General features: G+C 37.1%; 1 protein-coding gene across 3 annotated transcripts in view; it reads left to right on the top strand.

The window, feature by feature from the left end:
* SYCP1 (synaptonemal complex protein 1) overlaps positions 1-25112 on the top strand; it is a 123166-nt gene that overhangs the window by 89140 nt on the left and 8914 nt on the right. For all 3 annotated transcript variants that reach the window (XM_049616501.1, XM_049616499.1, XM_049616500.1), the window contains exons 29-30: positions 12839-12898; positions 19223-19402. In XM_049616501.1, the coding sequence (XP_049472458.1) occupies positions 12839-12898; positions 19223-19402 (240 nt within the window). The remainder of the gene's footprint in view (positions 1-12838; positions 12899-19222; positions 19403-25112) is intronic.

Below are 25112 nucleotides of genomic sequence, written 5' to 3'. Positions count from 1 at the left end.
TGTGTGTGTTAGGAAAGCCTGTTATGTTTCTTGCTCCTGAGAGTAATAACTTTAAGAAGAGGTCATATATTGTTCTGGGCCTGGTGCTTTAGGAAGTGTTTCTGGTGTACACTGTGGTTTGGCTGCTCTTTCCCTTAGGTCAGTCCTCTGCAGTTTCTCCTTGCCTGCAGTGGGGAGTATTTGGACCTTGGCCAGAGTGTGTAGTGAGTTTTAACTAGGTGTGTTCTTGTCTGCTTGTTAAAATAGACCTGATCAGTTATTTGCACTAGACCTGAAGCTTTGCAGCATTCTATTAGGTCAGCAGACTTGGTGCATGTGGGGGGTTTGTACTGGTCTTCTTGGGGAGGGGCCTGGTGCTCTGGTTCTCAGGCACACTTGCCCTAGTAAAGAAGCACCTGCAGAACACTGGGGGGTGGGGCTTGGCATAAGTGGTTTAGGCCTTCAATTTTGGTGCTGTCCTGCTAACTGAAATTAGTTTACACTAAGGGATAGGGGAGGAAAATGATGTCAGCCCTCTCTCTTGTCCCTGGAGAGTGGAGTTTGCTCCCACTGCTGTCTGGGAAGCCCTCATGGAAGAGTGAACCATCTCCACTCATGTGTGCCAGGTGTCCCTCAGATCCCTGCCTTCACCCTGCCTGTGTTTGGGTGATCTGCCCACTCTGGCAGTGCAGTACACCTGAGTTTTATCCAATGCAGGATGGCTAAGATTAAAAAATTCCAGGGGCGCCTGGGTGGCTCAGTCGGTTAAGCATTCCTCCTTAGCTCGGGTTATGATCTTGAGGTTTGTAGGTTCAAGCCCCACATCAGGTTCTGTGCTAACAGCTCAGAGCCTGGAACTTGCTTCAGGTTCTGTGTCCCTCTCTCTCTCTGTTTCTCCCCTGCTTGTGCTCTGTCTCTCTCTCAAAAATAAATACACATTAAGGAAAAAACACCCTTCAAACTTTAGGGGCACCTGGGTGGCTCAGTCAGTTGAGTATCTGACTCTTGATTTCAGCTCACATCATGATCTTACAGTTTGTGGGATTGAGCCCTGTGTCAGGCTCTGAGCTGAGAGCACAGATCCTGCTTGGGCTTCTTTCTCTCCCCTTCTCTCTGCCCACCCCCCCTCTCCAAATAAATAAATGAACTTAAAAAAAATTTAAAACTCCAAACTTTAGAGACCTGGCATGGAGCAGATCCATGCTGATCCTCTGGGGGAGGGTCTCACCATGATGGGGCTGGTGCAGGTTTATCCCAGAAGGGCAGTCACACCAATATGCAGGAACTTTGAATTTGGAGTAAAGCTCAGCAAAAAGCCAATGTCCAGGTTAGCTGTCTTCAGCAGTTGTCTCTGCACCTATGCTAAGGAGTGGGAGAGTGTAATGGTGCCTGCTGGCTCTTTTGTCCGCCAAGAAGCAATGCCATCTCTTCCAGTTGTGCTCCAAGAAGGAGGATCCGTCTCTCCCAGTGCATCCCAGGAGATCGTCAGATCTCGCTGTCTGCTCCCAGCCTTCTGCCCTCCTTCTCCACAGGAACACTGCAATGCCCACCAGGCTCAACACCAGCCATGGTACAGACCTCTAAAACTCCAGTCTTTGAACTCTGATTGTTGTAAGAACTCATGATAATCAGCCCCTTTCATTTTCTCAATCATTGGCTTTGGGAAAGTGTTTTCCTTGTGCTCCTTCCTCCCTCCCTCTTCTTCTTTCCCTTCCCCTCCCTCTCCCTCCCTCTCTCTGTGATCAGGGCACTCTCTCCCCTGCAGCACCTGAGATCCTTTTCTCCCCCAATCACATATCGCACCTCCTTCCTTCCAATGTCATGTGTACTCTTCTCTCCTAGTTGTGCAGTTTGTTCTGTCCTCAGATCGATTTCTTGGCTGTTCAGAATGATTTGATATTTATCTACCTGTATTTGAGGGACAAGGCAAGCCTAGGGTCCTCCTACGTTCCCCTGTCTTAGCTCCCTTCAAGGGTTTTCTTTTCTATACATCCTCTTTTGTCTTTTTAATGATAGTTATTCTGACAGGCTTGAGGTGGTATCTCAATATGGTTTTGATTTGCATTTTTCTGATGATTACTCATGTTGAGAACCTTTTCATGTACCTATTGGCTGTTCATATATGTTCTTTGGAAAAATGTCTATTCTGGTCGTTTGCCCATTTTTTAATTGGATTTTTTTCCTCTTGAATTGTGTGAATTCTTTATATATTTTTGATATTGACCCCTTATAAGACACATAGTTTGCGTATATTTGTTCCCCATTTTGTAGGTTATCTTTTCATGTGATCCATCATTTCTTTTGCTGTGCAGATTGACATAGTCCCACTTATTTATTTTGATTTTGTTTGTGCTTTAGTGTTCTATCCAAAAAATCATTGCTAAGATCCTGTCAAGGAGCTTTTCCCCTGCTTTCTTCAAGGAGTTTCATGGTTTCCAGTCTTACATTTAAGTCTTTAATCCATTTTTAGTTAATTTTTGTGTGTGGTGTAAATATAGGATAGTGGTCTTTTATTCTTTTACTATGAATATTTAGTTTTCTCAGCACCATTTATTGAGGAGACTGTCTTTTCTCCATTGAGTATTCTTGGCTCCCTTGTAAAATAATAGTTGACTGTATATGCATGAGTTTATTCCTGGACTCCTGATTCTGTTCCATTTGTTTATGTGTCTGTTTTTATGCCATTACCATACTGTTTTGATTATTGTAGCTTTATTTTTATTTATTTTTTGATTACTCTAGCTTTCTAATAGATCTTAAAATCAGGAGGTGTGATGCCTCCTGCTTTGTTCTTTTTTCTCAGGATTGTTTTGGTTACTTGGGGTCTTTTGTGATTCTATGTAAATTTTAGAATTGTTTTTTCTACTTCTGTAAAAAATGCCATTGGAAACAATAGAGAATACATTGAATTTATAAATGGTGTTGGGTAGTATGGACATTTTAACAGTATTAACTCTTTCAACCCATGAACATGGGACATCTTTCCACTTATTTGTGTCTTCTTTGTTTTCTTTCATCAGTGCCTTAAAGTTTTCATGTACATTGCACTGGGTGTTGTATGTAAGTGATGAACCACAGGACTCTACTCCAAAAATCAAGAGCACACTTTACACACTGTATGTTAACCAATTTGGCAATAAATTATATTTAAAGAAAAGTTTTCATGCACAAATATTTCACCTCCTTGATTAAATTTATTCCTAAATACCCTATAGTTTTGACACTATTATGGATGGGATCATTTTCTTTATTTTTTTTATTTCTTTTTCAGATAACTTGTTGCTAGTGTATAGAAATGCTATGGATTTTTGTACATTAATTTTGTGTCCTGCAACTTTGTTTATTCTAGCAGCTCTTTGGTGGAGTCTTTAGGATTGTCTCCATATAAAATCATGTCATCTGCAAATAGAGATAATTTTACTTCTTCTTTTCCATTTTTGATGCCTTTTTTTTTTTTCTTGTCTGCTTTCTTTGGCAGAGAAATAAGTGAATAGGAGTGGTGACAGTGGGCATCTTTGTCGTCTTCTTGATTTTAGTGGAAAGGCTTTCAGCTTTTCTCCATTGACTATGATGTAAGCTGTGGGCTTTTCATATATGGCCTTTATTATGTTGAGGTGTATTCCTACTATACCTAATTTGTTAAGAGTTTTTACATGAAAGAGTGTTCAGTTTTGTCAGGTGCTTTTTATGCATCTGTTGAGATCATCATATTATTTTTACCCTTCAATTCTGTTAATGTGGTTTATCGCATTTATTGATTTGTGTATTTGAACGATCTTTGTATCCCAGGGAAAAATCCCACTTGATCATGATGTATGATTCTTTCAGTACTGTTGAATTCCCTTCACTAGTATTTTGTTGAGGATTTTTGCAGTTGTGTTCATCAGGGATATTGGCCTGTAATTTTCTTATAATTCTCTTCCCTAGCTTTGTTAACAGGGTAACGCTGGCCTGGTAAAATGAGTTTGGAAGTGTTCCTTCCTCACTTTGGGAGGAATATTTTGAGAAAGATTGGTGTCAGTTATTCTTTAAATGTTTGGATGAATTCCCCAGAAAAGCAATCAGGTGTTCTCTTGGACTTTTCTTATTGGGAGACTTTTGACAACTGATTCTTATTGGTCTGTTCAAATTTTCTATTTTTTGATGATTCAGTCTTGGTAGGTTACATTTCTAGGGATTTACCCATTTCTTCTAGGTTATCCAATTTGTTGGCATATAATTGTTTTCGTAGTCTCTTAGGATTCTTTGTATTTCTGTGGTGTTTGTTGTAATATCTCCTCTTTTAATTCTGATTTTATTCATTTGACTCTTAGTTCTCTTTTTTCTTAATGATCTAGCCAAAGGTGTGTTAGGTTTATCTTTTCAAATGATCAGACTTAGCCATTGTCCTTTTCCTTCTGTCCTCCTCCCCCTGTCCCATCCTCTCCCCTTCCTCATCTGTCTCTTTCATGTTTTTATACTCTGATCTTTGTTATTTGCATTCTTCTGCAAACTTTGAACTTAGTTTGTTCCTCTTTTTCTATTTTCTAGAGATGTAAATTTAGGTTGTTTACTTGAGATCTTTCTTTTTTCTTAGTTGAGGGTGTTTACTGCTATAAACTTTTTCCTCTTAGAACTACTTGCATCCTGTAAGTTTTAGTGTGTTATGTTTCCATTTTCATTTGCTTTATATATTTTTTAAATTCCCTTTTGGATTTCTTCTTTATTGGTTATCCAGGAGTATGTTGTTTGATTTCCACATTATTTGTGAATTTTCCAGTTTTTCTCCTGTTACTGATTTCTAATTTCATACTCTTGTGGTTCTAAAACATACTTGGTATGATTTCAGTCATCCAAAATTTGTTAAGACTTGTTTTATGGCCTAACATATGAGTTACCATGGACATGTTCCATGTGTTTTGAGAAGAATGAATATTCGTCTCAATATGTTTTATTGGATGAAAAGTTGTGTGTATGTCTGTTAGGTCTGTTTGGTCTAAAGCATAGTTCATATTCCAATGTTTCCTTACTGATCTATCCATTGTTGAAAATGGAGTACTGTTCAAAACCACTATGAGATACAACCTCACACCTGTCAGCATAGCTAGAATAAAAAAAGATAAGAAATTACAAGTGTTGATAAGGAGAATAAGGAAGAATGGAGAATAAGGAAGACTCAGGCACTGTTGCTAAGAATGTAAATTGATGTAGCCACTGTGAGAAGCAGTATGGAGATTCCTCAAAAAATTAAAAATAGAAATAAACATATGATCCACTAATTCTACCAATTACTCTAGCTTTGTAATAAATCTTAAAATCAGGAGGTTTTTTGTTTCTCAAAAAACACTAATTCAAAAAGATATATGCACTCTAATGTTTACTGCAGCGTTATTTACACTAGCCAAGATGTGGGAGTGATCCAAGTGTTTATTGATAGATGACTAGATAAAGAAGACATGAGATACACACACACACACAATGGAATATTGCTTGGCAATAAAAAAGAAAGAGATCTTGCCATATGTGACAATATGGCTGTATCTAGAGGGTATTATACTCAGACACAGAAAGCCAAATACCATATGATTTCACTTATATGTGGATCTAAAAGAGAAAACAAATGAATAAATGGACTCATATTTTACTTATTTTTAAAATTTTTTATTTGTTGAGAGAGAAAGAAAAGGACAAGCAGGGGAGGGGCAGAGAGGGGGGTACAGAGGATCCAAAGTGGATTTTGCACTGACAGCAGAGAGCCCAATGCAGGCAGGGCTCAGACTCATGAATCATGAGATCATGACTTGAGCTGAAGTTGGACGCTTAACCAACTGAGCCACCCAGGCACCCCTGAATAAACAGACTCTCTCTCTCTTTTTTTTTTTTAAGTTTATTTATTTTGAGAGAGACAGAGACAGTGTGAGCAGGGGAGGGACAGAGAGAGAGAGAGAGAGGGACTGACAGTCTGACAGTACAGAGCCTGATGCAGGGCTCGAACTCATGAAACCGTGAGATCATGACATGAGCTGAAACCAAGAGTCGGACGCTTAACTGACTGAGCCACCCAGACGCCCTGAACAGGTTCTTAAATACAGAGAACAAACTGGTGGTTGCCAGAGGGAAAGTGGTGGGGAGGGGTAAAATAGGTAAAGGAGATTAAGAGGTACAAACTTCAATTTAAAATAAGTAAGTCAGGGGCGCCTGGGTGGCTCAGTCGGTTGAGCGTCCGACTTTGGTTCAGGTCGTGATCTCACAGCTCATGGGTTCAAGCCCCGCATCAGGCTCTGTGTTGACAACTCAGAGCCTGGCGCCTGCTCTGGATTCTGTGTCTCCCTCTCTTTCTGCCCCTCCCCTGCTCATGCTCTGTCTCTCTCTCTCTCTCTGTCAAAAATAAATAAACATTAAAAATAAATAAAAAATAAAATAAGTCATAGAGATGAAAACTACAGTATAGGGAATATAGTCAATGATATTATAACAGTGTTGTTCTAATGATATAACAATGTTCTAATGATATTATAACAGTGTTGTGACAGATAGTGACTACACTTATTGTGATAATCACTGAGTAATATATAGAATTGTTGAATCAATATGTTGTATATCTGAAACTAATTTAACATTGTTAATTATATTTCAATAAAAAAATGAGGTACTGAAGTCCCTTACTATTATATTGTTTTCTGTTTCTCCCTTCAGGTTTGTTAGTATTTGCTTAATATATTTAGGTGCTCTGCTGTTGGGTGCATATGTATTGACAGTTGTTATATGATCTTGATAAGTTGACCCCTTTATCATTACGTAATGACCTTCATTGTCTTTTGTTATAGCTTTTGACTGAAAGTCTATTTTGTCAAATAGACTTTTTTTTTTTTTTGCATGGAATATTTCTCTGTCCCTTCACTTTGACCAATGTCCTTAAAGCATAACTGAGTCTAGTTGGCAGCACATTGTTGGATCTTTATTTATTCATTCTTCATCCATTACCCGTATTTTTCCATTCAGCCACTCTCCATCTTTTGCTTGGAGAATTGAGTCCATTTATATTTACAGTAATTAATGTTAGGTAAAGACTTACTAATGCCATCCAATTGTTGTCCGGCTGTTTTGTAGTTCCTTTGTTTCTTTCTTCTTTTGCATCTTCCTTTGTGAAATGTGAAATGATAATCTTACCTACTGGTATATTTTGATTCCCTTCTGATTCCCTTCTGTTTATCTTTTGTGTTCCTACTGTAAGTTTTTCCTTGGTGGTTACCATGAGGCCTCCCTAGAAACTCATATAGTTCTAATAGTCTATTTTAAGGTGATAATAACTTGTAGTGCAAACAAGTCCCTTTTACATTTTGTGTTTTCAGTCAGTGTTACAGTTTGCATCTTTTAATAATGTGTGTCCATTAACAAATTATTGTAGCTGTATTTCTTTTTTCTCATTTTTAAAATTTAATTTTTAAGTTTTATTTAAGTTAGTTAACATATAGTGTAATGTTTTCAGAAGTAGAATGTAGTGATTCATCACTTACATATAACACCCAGTGCTCATCCCAACAAGTGCCCTCCTAATGCCCATCACCCCTTTAGCCCATTCCCCACCCAACACTCCTCCAGCAACCCTCAGTTTATTCTCTGTATTTAAGAGTCTCTTATGGTTTGCTTCCCTCTCTGTTTTTATCTTATTTTTCCTTCCCTTCCGCTATGTTCATCTGTTTTGTTTCTTAAATTCCACCTATGAGTGAAATCATATGATATTTATCTTTCTCTGACTTATTTCACTTAGCAGAATATACTCTAGTTCCATCCATGTGTTGCAAATGGCAAAATTTAATTCTTTTTGATTGCCAAATAATATTCCATTGTGTGTGTGTGTGTGTGTGTGTGTGTGTGTGTGTACACGTACCACATCTTCTTTATCCATTCATCAATCAATGGACATTTGGGCTCTTTCTATAATTTGGCTATTGTTGATAGTGCTGCTATAAACATTGGGGTGCATGTGCCCCTTCAAAATAGCACTCCTGTATCCTTTGGATAAATACCTAGTAGTGCAATTGCGGGTCATAGGGTAGTTCTATTTTTAATTTTTTGAGGAACCTCCCTACTATTTTCCAGAGTGGCTGCACCAGTTTGCATTCCCACCAGCAGTGCAAAAAGGTTCCCCTTTGTCTGCATCCTCGCCAACATCTGTTGTTTCCTGACTTGTTAATTTTATAGCTCTAGCTATTTCTAATGCTTATTTAACTTTTATATGAGAGATAGTTAAGTGATTAACATACCACCTTCATACATATTAGAGTATTTTGAATTTGACCTTTACCAGTGTGTTTCATAGTTTCATATGTTTTCATATTACTAGTTACCATCCTCTCATTTCAGCTTGAAGGACTACTTTCATTATGTCTGCATGATGCAGCATTGACCCAGCTTTCTGCACATGATCACTTGCCATCTACAAAGACCCACACTTGCCACACTTATAGGGGCATGCATAGGTTGGCAGCGGGGTAGGACGTGTATGGGTGAGATGTGTGGAGCATTGGGAGAATGCCCATTGGCCAGTTGAGGAGATCTTCAAGCAAGGTATCCTCAGCAGCTCTTAGTCAGGCTTTCCAATAGAGTCCATGATGTAGTTAGTAGGATCTGTGTCCCTTAAATACATTCTGAACTTTTGCTGCTATAGTCCCAACCCTCCTCACCCCTTAGTCTTATAGTTAACCTCAGTATCATGGATGGAGTGATCTTGTACAACTGGGGAAGCTGGGCATCCCTCTCTTGGCAGTATCCTATATAACTGGGGAAGCTGGGCATCTCTCTCTTGGTCTCACTTTTTCCCATAGGAAAAACTGCTGGCTGAGAGGTCTTTCTTGGCACTGAACTGTGCTTTCTTGGGAGAAGGGGTAACATGGGTAAAGTGAAACTGTTCCTCTTGTCATCTTCAGTGTGTTCGATCTATGATTTTTTTTCTTTCTTTTTTTCTTTTTTGGTTCCAGTGAAATGCTGTAACTTCTCTGCTGGATTCCAGGATGTCCATAGAGGAACTCTCATCTGTGGATGATTGTTAAAATATGTTGTCTTGGTGGGGTAGATGGTAGAAAACTCTTGCCATTTTGCTGACATCAGTCTTCTCTTTTCCTATTGAAAGCGTTTAGTATTGTATGCTATGCTCACCCTAAGTGTAGTTACCATCTGCCACCATACAGTGCTGTTATAATATCACTGACTATATTTCCTATGCTGTACCTTTCATCCCTTGACTTATTCATTCCATAACTGAAAGCCTGTATCTCCTATTCTCAATCACCCATTTTGCCATCTCTTCACCCTTTTCCCCTCTGGCAGTCATCAATTTGTTCTCTGTATTTATGGGTCTGTTTCTGCTTTGTTTATTTGTTTTTTAGATTCCACATAAGTGAAATCAGATGGTATGTGTGTCTTTGAGTTATTTCATTTAACTTAATACTCTATAGATCTATTCATGTTGTTGTAAATGGCAAGATCTCTTTCATGGCTGAGTATTATTCCAGTGTGTGTATTCACTTTTGCCATTTACCAGTCTCTCTTCAAGCTGTGTTTCTTCATGCAGTTTATGCAAGAAAGATAAGAATATCGTGATTTGGTATATTCTACTTACAGCGTGGTAAGAGGGAGGCTGGGAAAAGGACAAAATTCATTTATTTTTTCAGTGAATCTCTTCTTTTTGTGTTTTCTGCTTCAGGTGAATCTTTTCTTTCTTGTTTTTTTTTTTTAACTTGTCTTTTGACTTTATTGCTAGTATGTCCTATTTATTGGCATGGATAATTAATTCTGTATGGGTATGTTTGTTGTACTTTCTTTATCCAGACTAGATAGACCAAAATGAAAAAAATTTAGTCATTTTTCCTGAAACTTTGACTCTCTGTGCATTTTATAGGCCTCTTTTTTTTTTTTTTTTCCTGGACTGCCTACTTATCCCCTCAGATTACTTCTTATCAATACAGGTATACTAGTGACAGTTATTCTCATTATTATATGTGTCCACTTTCACCAGTACTATACAAGTGGTGATTAGGTTAAGAGCCATATTGACTAGAATCAAATAAGCACAGGTCTACAGTGGCTCTCATGCTGAGTCTCACTGGAATCAGAAATTATGGCATGTGATTGTATGTTTATGTTATTGAATTTATTTTGGAAGTTCTTAATTGTTTCCTTCCCCTGTTGGCCATTTACACATCTTCTTTGGAGAATTGTCTGTTCAAATCCTTTGCCCATTTTTAAATTGTTTTTTGTTGTTGACTTATATTTTCTGGATATTAACCCCTTATTGATATGATTTATATCATGTTTTTGTCCTCTTATTTTACATTACATATTAATATTTATTTATTTTTTCTTTTTCTCTAAATGTGTGTGTGGGTATCTTGTTAATTTGAAAGGTGTGTGTAGTATTTTCAGTTATTTTACTGGTTACCTTTGTATTTGTAAACAGTGTATCTAACACTTCCTCCTACTGCTTCTTCCTTTGCTTATACAATTTTGGTATTAATTTACATTGTCAAGATTAATAAACACATGTATTTGTTCTGTAACCATGATTCTGGTATTTAATTTGAGCTTTATATTTACATAGATTCAGGTCATCTTTTCTTTTTCATTTTTTTAATGGTTATTTATTTTTGAGAGAGCGAGGAAGACAGAGCACGAGCCAGGGGAGTGGCAGAGAGAGAGGGAGACACAGAATCTGAAGCAGGCTCCAGACTCTGAGCTGTCAACACAGAGCCTGATGTGGGGCTCAAACTCATCAACCGTGAGATCATGATCTGAGCCCAAGTCGGATGCTTAACTGACTGAGCCACCCAGGCGCTCCCCCCACCCCGATTCAGTTCATCTTTTATATGAAACTATTTTCTTAGTTCTCAATTTTGGTCCCAGTCATTATGGCAATCCGTATTTTGACTTCTGTTACTTGCCCATTGGTATGACCAAATTATTACTAGATGACAGTCAAATTTAATTTTCCAAAAATTATCTCTGTGGGACTGTGATAAATCACCTTCTCTATATCTTCCATGGTTTAATGGGACCTTAGTCTCTGCCTATGTGAGATGTGACATTTGATTTGTATTTGTTTACATTCTTGATATGGAGGAAAATAACAAAGTCTTCCAGTTGGTCCTCCCAAATTTAAAACCCTCATTCTGTGGTTAGAACTAGTATGGGGATTATGGCACTTACTGAATTTAAACTCTCTATCAAACTTTATTCTTAGGATCCAAAGAAATGACCATAGATTAGGTTTATAGTTCCATGGGCTCATTGTGAAAGTAGACTTGGATTAAATGCCATTTTCACCTGATCCCAAAACGCCTGCACTTGATCTAATGAAAAAATAGTAACATTATGGGTGTAATAAATGGGGTTAATTTATAGTCAGTGTCCACTTACCCATAAGTCTTAGTGTTTCAGCGCACAAGATACTAGAAAATACAGTATTTATTTGTGATACTATTACAAAATCGTTCCACAAGAGTTACCAGGCTTTCTTTTAATTTAGAGGGTTCTAGGTTTATAAATTTAATTTGTTCAAGTCTGAAATCTGGGTATAGGCCTGTCATTCTCTATTCCTGTGGCTGAAGTCAATCCTCTGTTTGCCAATGTGTATTACAGGCATATTTTAGTTATTCAGATTGAATAGGGACCATAGTGGACTGCGCATTGGTATGTTCTTAAGGAACTCAAGATCAATTAACCACTCCCAAAGATACATGTTTGTGTATGAGCTAATAATTCCCACCTTGGAAACATATGTTGTATTAGAATAGACTGTACTAAGATCTCCAGACCAGTAAAAGTCTCCAGACTTTCATAGAGTCATTGCAGTCATAAGAGGTGCTTTTGCCCTTCTGTCTTCTAGAAGCCAAGATACATATTCAGAGAGGCAGTGCAATTTTGCTGGTTTAGAGGATGTACTTTACTCTAGAAGATAGCATTCTAGGCCCTTATTCTAGTCCCTTAGTAGAGACCCCAGTTTTCACTATAACTAAAAATCAACCATTGGTGGTTGATAGGATACATAATAAGAATAGTGACTATTGTTAAATTAGTTTACTGCCAGCGTCTTTGTGGTGAAGTGAGTTTTTTGGTTAGGAGCAACACTCTGGGATAGAGAGCACAATGTACAAGAGGCATTCAGTGAGGATTGATATTGGCATAGGCATCATGGGCAGGCACGGCAAGTTTGCTTAAAGTTCTGTGTGTTGGAACTTTCCCTTCTCTGAGTCCTTTAAGTTCCCCTGGGGCTGTAACAATTCTGTTTTCCAGTTGGCTGTCATATTAAAGGCATAATACATATTCTTTTCTGTAGGCCAGGGGTAACTTTTCTCTTTTCTATACTGAGTACACATACCCTAATCTCCAGCAAAAGTGATCTATTATTTCCTAAGTATTTTGTACTCTTTTTTCCCTCATCCTTGATTATCTCATGTTGAAAGTTCATTATCCAAGGTCCAACTGAGATGTATCCTCTCTCAACACACAGAAAAATTGAATTCTACATCTAAAGGCCCATAATACTTGGATCTCTTTATAGCTCTTCACAGTTATTACTTGTGTGTATTCCTTAGTTTATAATCCAATTCGTCTACTTCATTTTACAAATGAGAAAGTTGATTCAGAGTTTTAAAAGACTCAGGATTCCACAGATACATACTAGACAGATCAGAATTTTTAAAAAAGATAATCAAAACTAAATAATGGGCTCTGTAGAAAGAAACTAATTTGCTTTTTTTTCATTATTTTCTAATATTTAGAGTTTAGCATTCTTTGTTGATACTTCTCAGCAAAGATTTTGATAATAGCATTAATTTTTGATAACAGTAATGACTGCATTGTGTGTACTCATTTTTAATAGGAAAAACTCAAAAAAGAGACCAAAGAAAACACAGTTCTTCTCAAAGAAAAAAAAGACAAGGTAAGAGTTTTATATAATTCTCCTGGTTTTTCTAACATTTACCTGAAAAATTTTTTTGATCATAAATATGTAAGGAACATCTAATATTCATTTCTAAATATAGAATGTGCTTAGAGTATACCAGTATATATCATGTATCCTTATGGAGTTATTTTGATTCATGTATAATTCCAGTAATATAGGCCCATTATTTAGATTAGTAAATGCCCTATATTTCGTTTGGGGTTCTGGATATATAAATTACAAATGAGGAAATAATACAAGAAATAAAAAATTTTAATAAGCTTTTATTTGCTATGCCTTATTCCAACAATATTGAAATAGCACAATCTTTATATGTAATGACTATTAGGTTTATGAAACATTTCTGAGTTTGGGAAAATTACTTTATGCCTCAGTTTCTTCATTGATATAGGGATAATTAATAGTATCTATTTTTTAACGTTATAAGGATTAAATGAGATAATATTTTAAGGCATTTATAATAGAGCGTGGCACATAGAAAATGCCATATAAGTGTTTACTCAGTGCTCATCACTGTATTTTTTAATGTATAGAATTGTTGAATCATTACATTGTATACATGTAACAAATATAATACTGTATGTTAATTATATTTCCATTAAAAAAGTAAAGCAGAAAATCGTGAATGTTCTGTATGTAGGTACACCTTGAAGATAGTGCGGGTTCAGTTCCAGATCAATGCAGCAAATACCACAGTAAATGACTTTTTGGTTTCCCACTGCATATAAAAGTTACATGTATACTATATTGTGGTCTGTTGAGTGCGCATTATGTCTAAAAAACAGTGTACATACCTTAATTTAAAAATACTTTATTACTTAAAAATGCTAACCATCATGTGAGCCTTTAATGAGTAGTAATCCTTTTTGCTGGTGGAGGGTCTTGCCTTGATATTAATGGCTGCTGACTGATCAAGGATGATGGTTGCTGAAGGTTGGGATATGTGACAATTTCTTAAAATAAGACAACGATGAAGTTTGCTTCACTGACTCTTCTTTTCACGAATGATTTCTCTGTAGCACGGGATACTGTTTGATAGCATTTTGCCCATAGTAGAACTTATTTTAAGATCAGAGTCAGTCTTCTCAAATGCTGCTGCTGATTTATCAACTAAGTTCACATCATAGTTTAAATCCTTTGTTTCATTTCAACAATCTTCACAACATGTTCATCAAGAGTAGATTTCATCTCGAGAAACCACTTTTTTTTTTTTTTTTTTTTTTTTTTTTTTGCTGATCCACATGAAGTGACTCCTCACTTGTTAAAGTTTTATGAGATTGCAGCCTTTAAATCACATCTTCAGGCTTCACTTTTAATTCCAGTGTTTTTGCTGTTTCCACCACATCTAAAGTTATTTCTGCCACAGAAGTCTTGAACCCCTAAAGTCATCCATGAGGGTTGGAATCACATTCTTCCAAACTCCTGTTAATACTGATATTTGACCTCTTCTATGAATCACAGATATTCTTAATGGAATCTAGAATGGTGAATCCTTTCCAGAAGGTTTTCAATTTACTTTTCCTAGATCCATTAGTAGAATCACTATCTGTAGCAGCTGTAGGCTTACAAAATGCACTTATTAAGTGGTGCTTGGGTGGCTCCATCAGTTAAGCGTCTGACTTTGGCTCACGTCATGATCTCACAGTTCATAAGTTCGAGCCCTGTGTCAGGCTTTGTGCACACAGCTCAGAGCCTGGATCCTGCTTCGGATTCTGTGTCTCCCTTTCTCTCTGCTCTCCCCTACTCACATTCTGTTTCTCTCTCTCTCTTCCTCTCTCTCTCCCTCTCTCTCTCAAAAATAAGCAAACATTAAAAAAAACGCAAAATGCATTTCTTAAATAACGAGACTTGAAAGTCAGAATGACTCCATGATCCATGGGCTGCAGGCATCAGAGCAGTAACCTTGTACATCTCCATCAGAGCTCTTGTGTAACCAGGTGCATTGTCATGGAGCAGTAATATTTTGAAAGGAATCTTTTTGTCTGAGCAGTAGTAGGTGTTAACAGCAGGCTTAAAATATTCAGTAAACCATGTTGTAATCAGATGTGCTGTCATCCAGGCTTTGTTCTATTTATAGAACATAGGCAAGTAGATTAGTGTAATTCTTTTTTTTTTTTTTAATTTTTTTTTCAACGTTTTTTATTTATTTTTGGGACAGAGAGAGACAGAGCATGAACGGGGGAGGGGCAGAGAGAGAGGGAGACACAGAATCGAAAACAGGCTCCAGGCTCCGAGCCATCAGCCCAGAGCCCGACGCGGGGCTCGAACTCACAGACCGCGAGATCGTGACCTGGCTGAAGTCGGATGCTTAACCGACTGCGCCACCCAGGCGCCCCTAGATTAGTGTAATTCTTAAAGGGCCTTAGGATTTTCAGAATGGTTAATGAGCACTGGCTTCAATTTAAATTCACCAGCTGCATTAGCCCCTAACAAGGGAGTCAGCCAGTTCTTTGAAGCTTTGAAGCCAATCATTGACTTCTCCTCTCTAGCTATGAAAGTCCTAGATGGCATCTGCTTCCAATATAAGGCTGTTTCATGTACATTGAAACTCTCTTGTTTAGCATAGACCCCTTCAGTAATTAATTAGCCTAGGTCTCATGGATAATTTCCTGCAGCTTCTATATCAGCACTTGCTGCTTCACCTTGCACTTTTATGTTATGGACATGGCTTCTTAAACCTCATGAACCAACCTCTGCGAGCTTCAAACTTTTCTTCTGCAGCTTCCTCACTTCTCTCAGCCTTCATAGAATTGAAGAGATTTAGGGCCTTACTCTGGATTAGGTTTTGATTTAAGGGAATGTTGTGGCTGGTTTGATCTTCTATCCAGACCACTAAAACTTTCTCCATATCAGTAATAAAGCTGTTTTACTTCTCATTTGTGTGTGTTCACTGGAGGTAGCACTTTTAATTTCCTTCAAGAACTTTTTCTTTGTATTTACAACCTGCCTAGCTGTTTGGTGCAAGAGGCCTAGCTTTTGGCCTATCTCAGCTTTCAACATGCCTTCCTCTCTCTAAGCTCAATCATTTATAGCTCATGCTCTTTTTTTCACTTGAACACGTAGAGGCATTGGAGCATTACTGATTGGCCTAATTTCAGTTTTGTTGGGTCTCAGTGAATAGGGAGGCTCCAGGAGAGGGAGAAGGACGGGGAATGGGTGGTCAGTGGAGCAATCAGAACACGCACAGCATTTAACAGTTAAGTTAGCCATCTTATGAGGGTGTGATTCATGGTGCCCCCAGACAATTACAATAGTAACATCAAAGATCACCAATCACAGATTACCATAACAAATATAACAATAATGGGAGAAGTTTGACATATTGTAAGAATTATCAGGATGTGACACAAAGAGAAAAAAGTTCCAGTAAGTGAGCAAAATGGTTAAGGAAAAATGTTGCCAATAGGCTTGCTTGACACACAAACAAAAAACACCAAAAAACACACAGCATCTGAAACACAGTAAAGTGAAGTGTAATGAAAGGAGATATGCCTGTATATGCATCACTAGAAATGTAACCTTCAGAAAAGAATGGTAGGAGAATATATACATTTCTATGACTTATTATGAAGGGGAATATTTCAGTATTCTAGAATGGGGGTGAATTTTCTTTCAAACTACCCTTCTACCCCAGGAAGTGTTAAATTCCTAGACTTGGCCACAAGGTGGTGTAGTTGTCATTATCAGTCCTTTCAAGAGAGAAAAATTTGTCTATGAAAACAGCTACGTTTTGGAAATTCTGAGGATGACTCCTGATAAGTCCAGAGAGCAAAAAGATTTACTTCCATCAAAATTGTGTTATCAACTATGATGCAGAAATATTTAGGAAGGAGGATACAAAAATGCAAGTGTGTGGAAAAAAAGCTACCAAAATTTATACCTGCTGGAAAAAAGATTATGAAGTGAGATCACTAGAACTGGGCAGAAGCCTACATGTCACCTCATTTAGCTCCTTGATTTATGTAGATGGACAGATTTAAGCCAAGAGGTACTTGGAGATTTACTTAGAATCACCCAGCAAGATAGTAAAAGATTGAGGAGAAAAGAGTATATTCCTTGACTCTTAGTCTAATGTTTTGTTCTGTTTTTTAAAATATAGTCAACATACAGCGTTATGTAAGTTCAGGTACAACATAGTGATTCAACAAGTTTATACATTATCCTGTGTTCACCACAAGTGTAGCTACCATCTGTCCTATTACATCACCATGATAATATCATTGACTGTAGTCTTTATGCTGAGCTTTTTATTCCTGTGACTCATTCATTTCCTAACTGGAAGCCTGTATCTCTCACTTCCTGTCACCAATTTTGCCCATTCTCCCATCCTCTTCCCATCTGACTACCATCAGTTTGTTCTGTGTATTTATAGGTCTGATTCTGCTTTTTGTTTATTCTTTTGTTGTTTTTGTTGTTTTTGGATTTCACATATGAGTGAAATAATATGGTATTTGTCTTTCTTAGTCTGACTTATTTCATTTGGCATAATAGCTTCTAGGTCCATCCGTGGTGTCTCAGATGGCACAATCTCATCCTTTTTTATATGTATATTCCTCTGTGTTATGTAATAACACAGTTATGTAATATTTCTCTGTGTGTGTGTGTGTGTATGTATGTATACCACATCCTCCTTATCCATTTGTCTATTGATTAGTCCAGTGTGGGATTTAAAAAAAAATTTTTTTTTAATGTTTATTTTTGAGAGAGACAGAGACAGAATGCGAGTGGGTTAGGGGCAGAGAGAGAGGGAGACATAGAATCCGAAGCAAGCTCCAGGCTCTGAGCTGTCAGCACAGAGCCCGACACGGGGCTTGAACTCACGAGCTATGAGATCATGACCTGAGCCGAAGTCAGTTGCTCAACTGACTGAGCCACCCAGGCGCCCCAGTGTGGGATTTTTTATTACAAATTTTTAAATGTTTTATTTACTTTTGAGAGAGAGAAAGTGCGAGTGGGGGAGGGGCAGAGAGAGAGAGGGAGACACAGAATCTGAAGCAGGCTCCAGTCTCTGAGCTATCAGCACAGAGACTGATGGAGGGCTTGAACTCACAAACCACAAGATCATGACCTGAGCCGAAGTTGGACACCTAACCGACTGAGCCACCCAGGTGCCCCAAGTTTTTTAATTTTTAAATTAAAATTAATTAATTTATAGAGAGTGAGAGTGTGAAAGTTGTAAAGGGGGGAGAGGGGGAACTTGCGGGGGCGGAGAGAGAGAGAACAAACCTTAACCAGGCTCCATGCTCAGCAGGGAGCTCGACACGGGGCTGAATCCCATGACCCTGGGATCATGACTTGAGCTGAAATCAAGAGTCCGATGCTCAACTGACTGAGCCACCCGGGCTCCCCTACTCCCAATATTTTTATAGCACATGTGGTCACCTCTTAATCCTGCATCTTATACCCTCCTAATTTAAATTTATGGCAGACTTAACCACTGAACTTTTGAGAATAGCCCTTTGTGTGTGGTTTGTATGTGCTCTGTTTTTTCTTGTGAGTAATTGCCATGCATGGAGACAGTGGCAACCAGGAGAAGTGATAAAATACAAAGCAACTAACACAATTCCACTAAAGTAGCTACTACGAACTGTTACTAGAAAGATAGGTCAGATGCTAAAGAGAAGATACATATGAAGGTAGAAAAAAAATGGAAGACATTGAATTGAAATAAAACCTAAGTATTTAAAGTAAATTTGCAATTTGTTTCAGAATTGAAGAAAATTTTTTTCTTCAAAAAAATTTTTTTCTTAAAAAAAAAACAAAAAAAACATTTTTTTTTTCCTCCTGGAAAAAATTTCTGGTTCTTTACTTTTATAGGTTTTCTTACCTATTTTTCTTTTTTTTTTTTTTTTCTTTTTTTTTTTTGGTGGGGAGTAAGGCTGGTGGATAGGAAAGGCGATATTTTTATAGATGAGAGAGAGGAAATACGAAAGCATAAAAGAGAATGGATAGAAATGAGAATAAACTGCCCTCTGGCTTTTAGACTATTGTAATGAACAACAAAGAAAGGCTTTTTTGCTACCAGGAATAGAGGTTTTTCTTTAGCAAATCCTCAACTTTTGGTCAGTTAGAGAGTTGAGATGTTTTATTTCTTTTTATAGCAGCTCTGTGAAGACAGAGAGGGGCAGATACCATTTTCATCTTAAATGGGAATATAAAGTGATAAATATAATTTATTGAAAGTTATTTAATAATAAATTTGGGGGTAAATTCTAGTTTATTCCAGTGTTATCTCTAGTAGTTGCTGCACTTTAAATGACATATAGTGATGATTTTATTCCTATTTGTTGTTCAATATAGAAAACACAGACATCTCTGTTGGAAACACCTGAAACTCATTATTGGAAGTTTGATTCTAAAGTAGCTCCTTCACAAAATATATCCAGAAACATCACATCAGTGGACAATGGCAAATCCAAAGACAAAAGAGACTATTTGTGGACATCTGCCAAAAGTACTTTATCCACACCATTGCCAAAGGTTGGTTGCTAAAATTTCTAAGAAGTTCATAACGTTTTGGTTAAAAAAGGTTTTAGTATCATATGCCATATATCTGGTATTGCACATACATATATAAAACCAATTCAGTTTTTGTGATACCAGCATGAAATGGTTTCCTTTTTTTTTTTTTTTTTAAGTTAAAAAAAAATTTTTTTTTAAATTACTGTCTACAACTTAATGACATCTTGGGCAGATTCCGTAAATTTTTGGCATTCACCAGGTGGCATTCCCTGATGTGGGAAATCTGGTTCTGACTTGGCATTTTTCACCCCAGTTGCTTCCTTTGCTATTTACCCTTCATCATCTTGCTGGGAGAGTCCTTTACTTAGCAGTCAGCCCTTGGTGGATCAGGTACCACCAGGAGGTGGCTGAGTTACTAGCTATCTTCCATATGCCCACTTAATCCATGGGGAATTCATTCAGCCTTTCCGTGCTAAATGGTAGTACAGAATGTCTACTCTGGCCCGCCCCCCCTCCCCCACCACCATCCATCTCTCTCTAATTTCTTTATACTCTAAACTATTCAGCCAGATGCAAAGACAAATGAAATTTCTTCCTAAGTGTGAATCTAGTGAGGTATACATTAAGTGTGTATCTTCTTAAAGGTGCCCCTAGTTTTATATTAGTTCCTCACTTGGCTTGGAACTTGAAGGGAAAAATATCTCTACCTCTTTGTATCCTTCTAAGTTGAAATTTCATACCTTTCCTTCTCAGTTTCCTTAAGATAAGGAAACCTCTTTTCTTCCCAGAAAGGAGGTGTTTGGTGCTTGTATGGCCAGTTTAACCACTTTTTAATAAGCCCGAAAGAAGGATTGAAGGATCCAGGCTTTAATCATAGGTTACTTTCTTTAGAATATGGGTTACTAGCACTTTTTTCCACAGCTTTGTGCCCCAGTTAACAGTTCCAGAGCAAAAAGAAGAGTCTCTCACATCCTGTTGATACATGTTATCCACACCATGGAAATTATGAAAATTAGTAAACTACATGGCTTAGAGAGGCTTTTATATAAAATTATTTTGTTGTATTTATAACTATATTATTCACATGAAATGATCTTTATAGAAAATGAACCTTACTTAAAAAAAAAAACTTTTTATTGAAATATATGCAAAAAAAATGCCCAGGTCTTAATTATACAATTGGATGAATCTTTACAAACTAAAGATGACTTTTTTAGTAATCAGCATTCACAATAAAATACAGAACATTACTATCACCTCTGAAGATCTTCTTGCCCCCTTACTAGCTTCTCCCCCAAGGCTAACTACTGTCCCAACTCTAATATTTGATGTATCTGTTTTTGCATTTTCTATAAACAGAATCATTATTTTTGTTTTGGCTTTATTCATTTAACATTATGTGGGACTCATCTATATTGTTGCTTTAAGTTGTAGATTCTCTGTTTTTGTTCCTGTATAGTAATCCATTGTATGATGTGCCATATTTTATTTATTGTATTGTTAGTGGACTTTTGGGTAGTTTCCAGATGGGACTTTTATGAACAGTGTTGCTATAAAAATTCTAGTATTTGACATGTATGCATTTTGGTTGGGTATGTCTTTAGGAATGAAATTGCTGGGTAATAGCATTATGCATAATATGTTACATTTTAATAGATATTGCCTGAGCTGTTTTTTACTGTGATACAAAACATGTGTTTTTTGTTTTTTGTTTTTTCCCCCTCATGCCAGTTCTCTGATTGCAGACACCAACTAGGTGTCCCACAACTTGATTAGATTCTCACACTACCTGGAGCTAATGTAGATCCCAGTAAGTTAGGGCTCAGTCTCATAAGACTGCTTCCACTTCAGACACCAGTCACAATCCTGGTTTGCCACTTGTACTACTGACCAACTGGCTCTAAATTGGGGGTTCCCACAACCCCCTCCTCAGGTTTGCTAATTTGCTAGAATGACTCACAGAACTCAGGAAATTCCTTTACTTACTATTACCAGTGTATTATAAAGGATACAACCCAGGAACAGCCAAATGGAAAAGATGAGTAGGGCAGGGTATAGGGGAAGGGGTATAGAGCTTCCATGCTCTCTTCAGGAGTTCCATCCTTCCAGCAGCACCTCTGTGTGTTTGCCAACATGGACATTCTCAGAACCCTATCGTTTAGGGTTTCTTTTTAATGGAGATTTCACTACCTAGCATGATTGGTTAAATCATGGCCATTGGTAACTCAATCTCCAACCTCTCTCCCCTCCCAGGAGGTCAGGGGGTGGAACTGAAAGGTTACAAACTTCTAATCAAACCTTGTTTTTTTCCGGCAATAAGCTACCATCCTGAAGTTATGTAGGTGCCCTTTACTGCCAATTGTTTCATTAACATTAACTCTTGTCCAGTTGAAAGGAGTTCATTCTGAATAGGAAAAGACTCCTATCACATTACTGTCAACAAAGACCAAATGTTGTACCAAAAGATGCTCCTTTCACTCAGAAAATTACATGGGTTTTAGAAGTTCTCTGTCAGGAACCAGGGACAAAAACTAAAGGTATGTTTCTTGTTGTACCACACTGCCAATCATTTAAAAAAAAAATCATTACATCAATTTATATCTAAGCTAGCAGCAAGTGAGAGTTCTAGTTGCCCCACATCCTTGCTACCACATGGTACTTTTTATCTTTTTGATTTTAGCCATTCTCATGGCTGTGGTGACTTTACTTTTTAAAAAAGAACATTTTTACCATAATTTTAGATTTACAGGAAAATTGCAAAGGTAGTACAGAGAATTCCTTTATACCAGTCACTCAGTTTTCTACATTGTTAACATCTTACATTACCATGTACATTTGTCAAAACTAAGAAACATACATTGGTACATTACTGTTAACTAAACTTTATTTTTCCATTAATGTTTTCTTACTCTTCCAGGATTCAATCCAGGGTACCACTTTGCATTTAGTTGGCATACTTCCCTAGTCTTGATCTTAAATTTTTAAAGTTTATGTATGTATTTATTTATTTATTTATTTTGAGGGAGAGAGAGCATGAGTGGGGAGGAGCAAAGAAAGAGGGAGAGAGAGAATCCCAAGCAGACTCTGAGCTGTCAGCATGGACCCCAGTGTGGAGCTCACAAACCGTAAGATCGTGACCTGAGCTGAAACCAAGAGTTGGGCACTTAACCAAGTGAGCCCTAGGTGCCCCTAAGTATTTTCTAGTATACCATTTTAATCCTCTTGTTTTTTTATTATACTTTTTGAATTATTTTCTTAGTGATTACCTGAGTATTAACGTCTTAAAATGATTTAGTTTGAATTAATACCAATGTAATTTCAACGGTATACAAAAACTTTGCCCAAACTTAGTTTCATTCCCTCTCTCTTTTGATATCATTGTCATGCAAATCATATATTTATACATTTTAATCCCATTGATACAGTATAATAATTATTGCCTTATGTGTCTATATTTTAGATTAGATAGGAAAAAAGAATTATAAACAGAAATACATGTATACTATCTTTTATAATTGTATAGTTTTCTTTACTGGATGGTTTTGGTGTATATAGAATTATTTGAATTATTTGGAAACAGGTTTTTTTAAGTGCTTTGGAGTCAACCTACAGCTGTTTTAACTCCATGCTTTATGGTAGAAATCAACTGTATGTAATGAGTCACTTGTCTCTTACTGCTTTTCTAGTTTGTCTTTGACTTTTGACAGTTTGATTGTATGTCTAAGTGTAGTTCTAATTGAGTTTATCCTCCTTGGAGTTTGTTGAGCTTCTTGGGTGTATAGATTAATGTTTTCACCAAATTTGGGAGGTTTTCGGCCATTATTTTTTCAAATGTTTCTTCTTCCCTTTCTCTGCTCTTATCTTGGAACTCCCATTATGTATACTTGATGGTGTCCCACAAGTCTCTGAGGCCGTGTTCATTTTTCTTCTTTCTATTTCTTAGACCAGATAATTTCAATTGAACTATCTTCAGGTTCATGGATTCTTTCTGCTTTAATCTGATATTGAGCCCCTCTACTGAACTTTTCATTTCAGTTATACTTTTCAACTGCAGTTTTCAATTTGGTTCTTTTAAAAAAAAATAAGTTTTATCTTTATTGATAATTCCATTTGGTTAGAGATTGTCATCATACTTTATTTCTTTAGATATGGGTTTCTTCAGCTCCTTGAACATATTTAAAATAACTGACTTAAAGCCTTTGTCTAGGAAATCCATGACAGGTCTTCCTTAGGGATAGTTTCTTTTGATTGTACCATCCCAACCCCTGTGATGGGCCATAGTTTTTTGTTTCTTTGCATGTCTCATAATTTTTTCTTGAAATCTGAACACTAAAAATAACATAATGTGACAGCTGTGGAGATCAGATTCACCCCTGTCCTTAGGGTTTGTTGTTTCTGCTTGTTATAGTTGTTGTTTGTTTAGTGACTTTTCTAAACTAATTCTGTAAAGTTTGTATTCTTTGAGTGCCACTGAAGTTTCTACTTGGTTAGCTTAATGTTTAGCTAATGTTTGAACCAACTGAGCCTGTACCAATAAATCTCCCAATTTTTACCAATGGACTGTAGGTACTTATTAGGGTATACCTTCAGCACTCAGCCAGACCATTGATAACTGAATCTTCAAGCTCAACTAGGGCCTTCTTAGGTCTTTCCTGTGCTTATTCACAGTCCTATGCATGTGTGGCTTTCTACATTTCCAGGAATGCCAGAATTTTTGAAGTTTTTGTCTAGTTTATCATTTGACCTGTTAAAATCATTGCCTCATGGAACTGCAAAGTGAAAACACTTGTCTATAATTGTCTTGATAAATGCTGTGTCCTACTCAATACCAAAGAGAAAGCTTTTGTACTGAATGAGTTCTGAATCAGGTTAAATACAGACTAGCTTGTGAGGTCTTTCACAGAACCCCTAGACAGATCAAATAATGACAACTCTTTGGGAATAAAAGCTTTGAAAGAGCTCTCAATTTTGTTTTGCTCTGACTAATGGCTGCCAGTCTGGACCGGGAGTGTGGGATGTTATTTTTATGGGTAACATAGAGAATGGGAGCTAGGATGAAGAAAAGTTAAGACACCGCAAAGCTTGCTGTTCTTATGGAGGTTCTGCCAATTATTTTATTTTATTTTATTTTATAATTAAAAAAAATTTAATGTTTAGTTTTGAGAGAGAGAGCGAGCGAACATGAGTGGGGGAGGGGCAGAGAGAGCGAGGGAGACACAGAATCCTAAGGAGGCTTCAGGCTCTAAGCTGCCAGCACAGAGCCTGATATAGGGCTTGAACCCACAAACTGTGAGATTATGACCTGAGCTTAAGTCGGAAGCTTAACTGACTGAGCCACCCAGGCACCCCTCTGCCAATTATTATTTTTTTTAAATAAACACTACAGTTTGTGACAAGCTTTTGGTTAATTTCCAGAGTTCTGAAAAAAGTGGACTTTGACCATTTTACTAGTATTTTATTGCTTTATGGAAGAGAAAATTTTTGGAGTACCTTACTGTGCCATTTTTGCTGATGTCACTGACCTAACTTTTTAAGGTACTTGAAAAAAAATTGTAAAACTTACGGGGAAATATGGAATACTAAACATTGACTAATGTGAATTACTTAATCAACAAAATATAAGCATACCTATTTTCTCATAAATCAGTAAGGATTTTTGTAGAGAGAGCTAAACTCACTCTGTTTTTTGGTCTGAATCATTGTTAAAAAAGTTAAAAATCCCTCTTCT

Source organism: Panthera uncia (genome assembly GCF_023721935.1).
Source record: "Panthera uncia isolate 11264 chromosome C1 unlocalized genomic scaffold, Puncia_PCG_1.0 HiC_scaffold_4, whole genome shotgun sequence".
Classification (NCBI taxonomy): Eukaryota; Metazoa; Chordata; class Mammalia; order Carnivora; family Felidae; genus Panthera; species Panthera uncia.
Note: the sequence above shows the minus strand (reverse complement) of the source record. Positions and strands in the feature narration are given on the sequence as shown.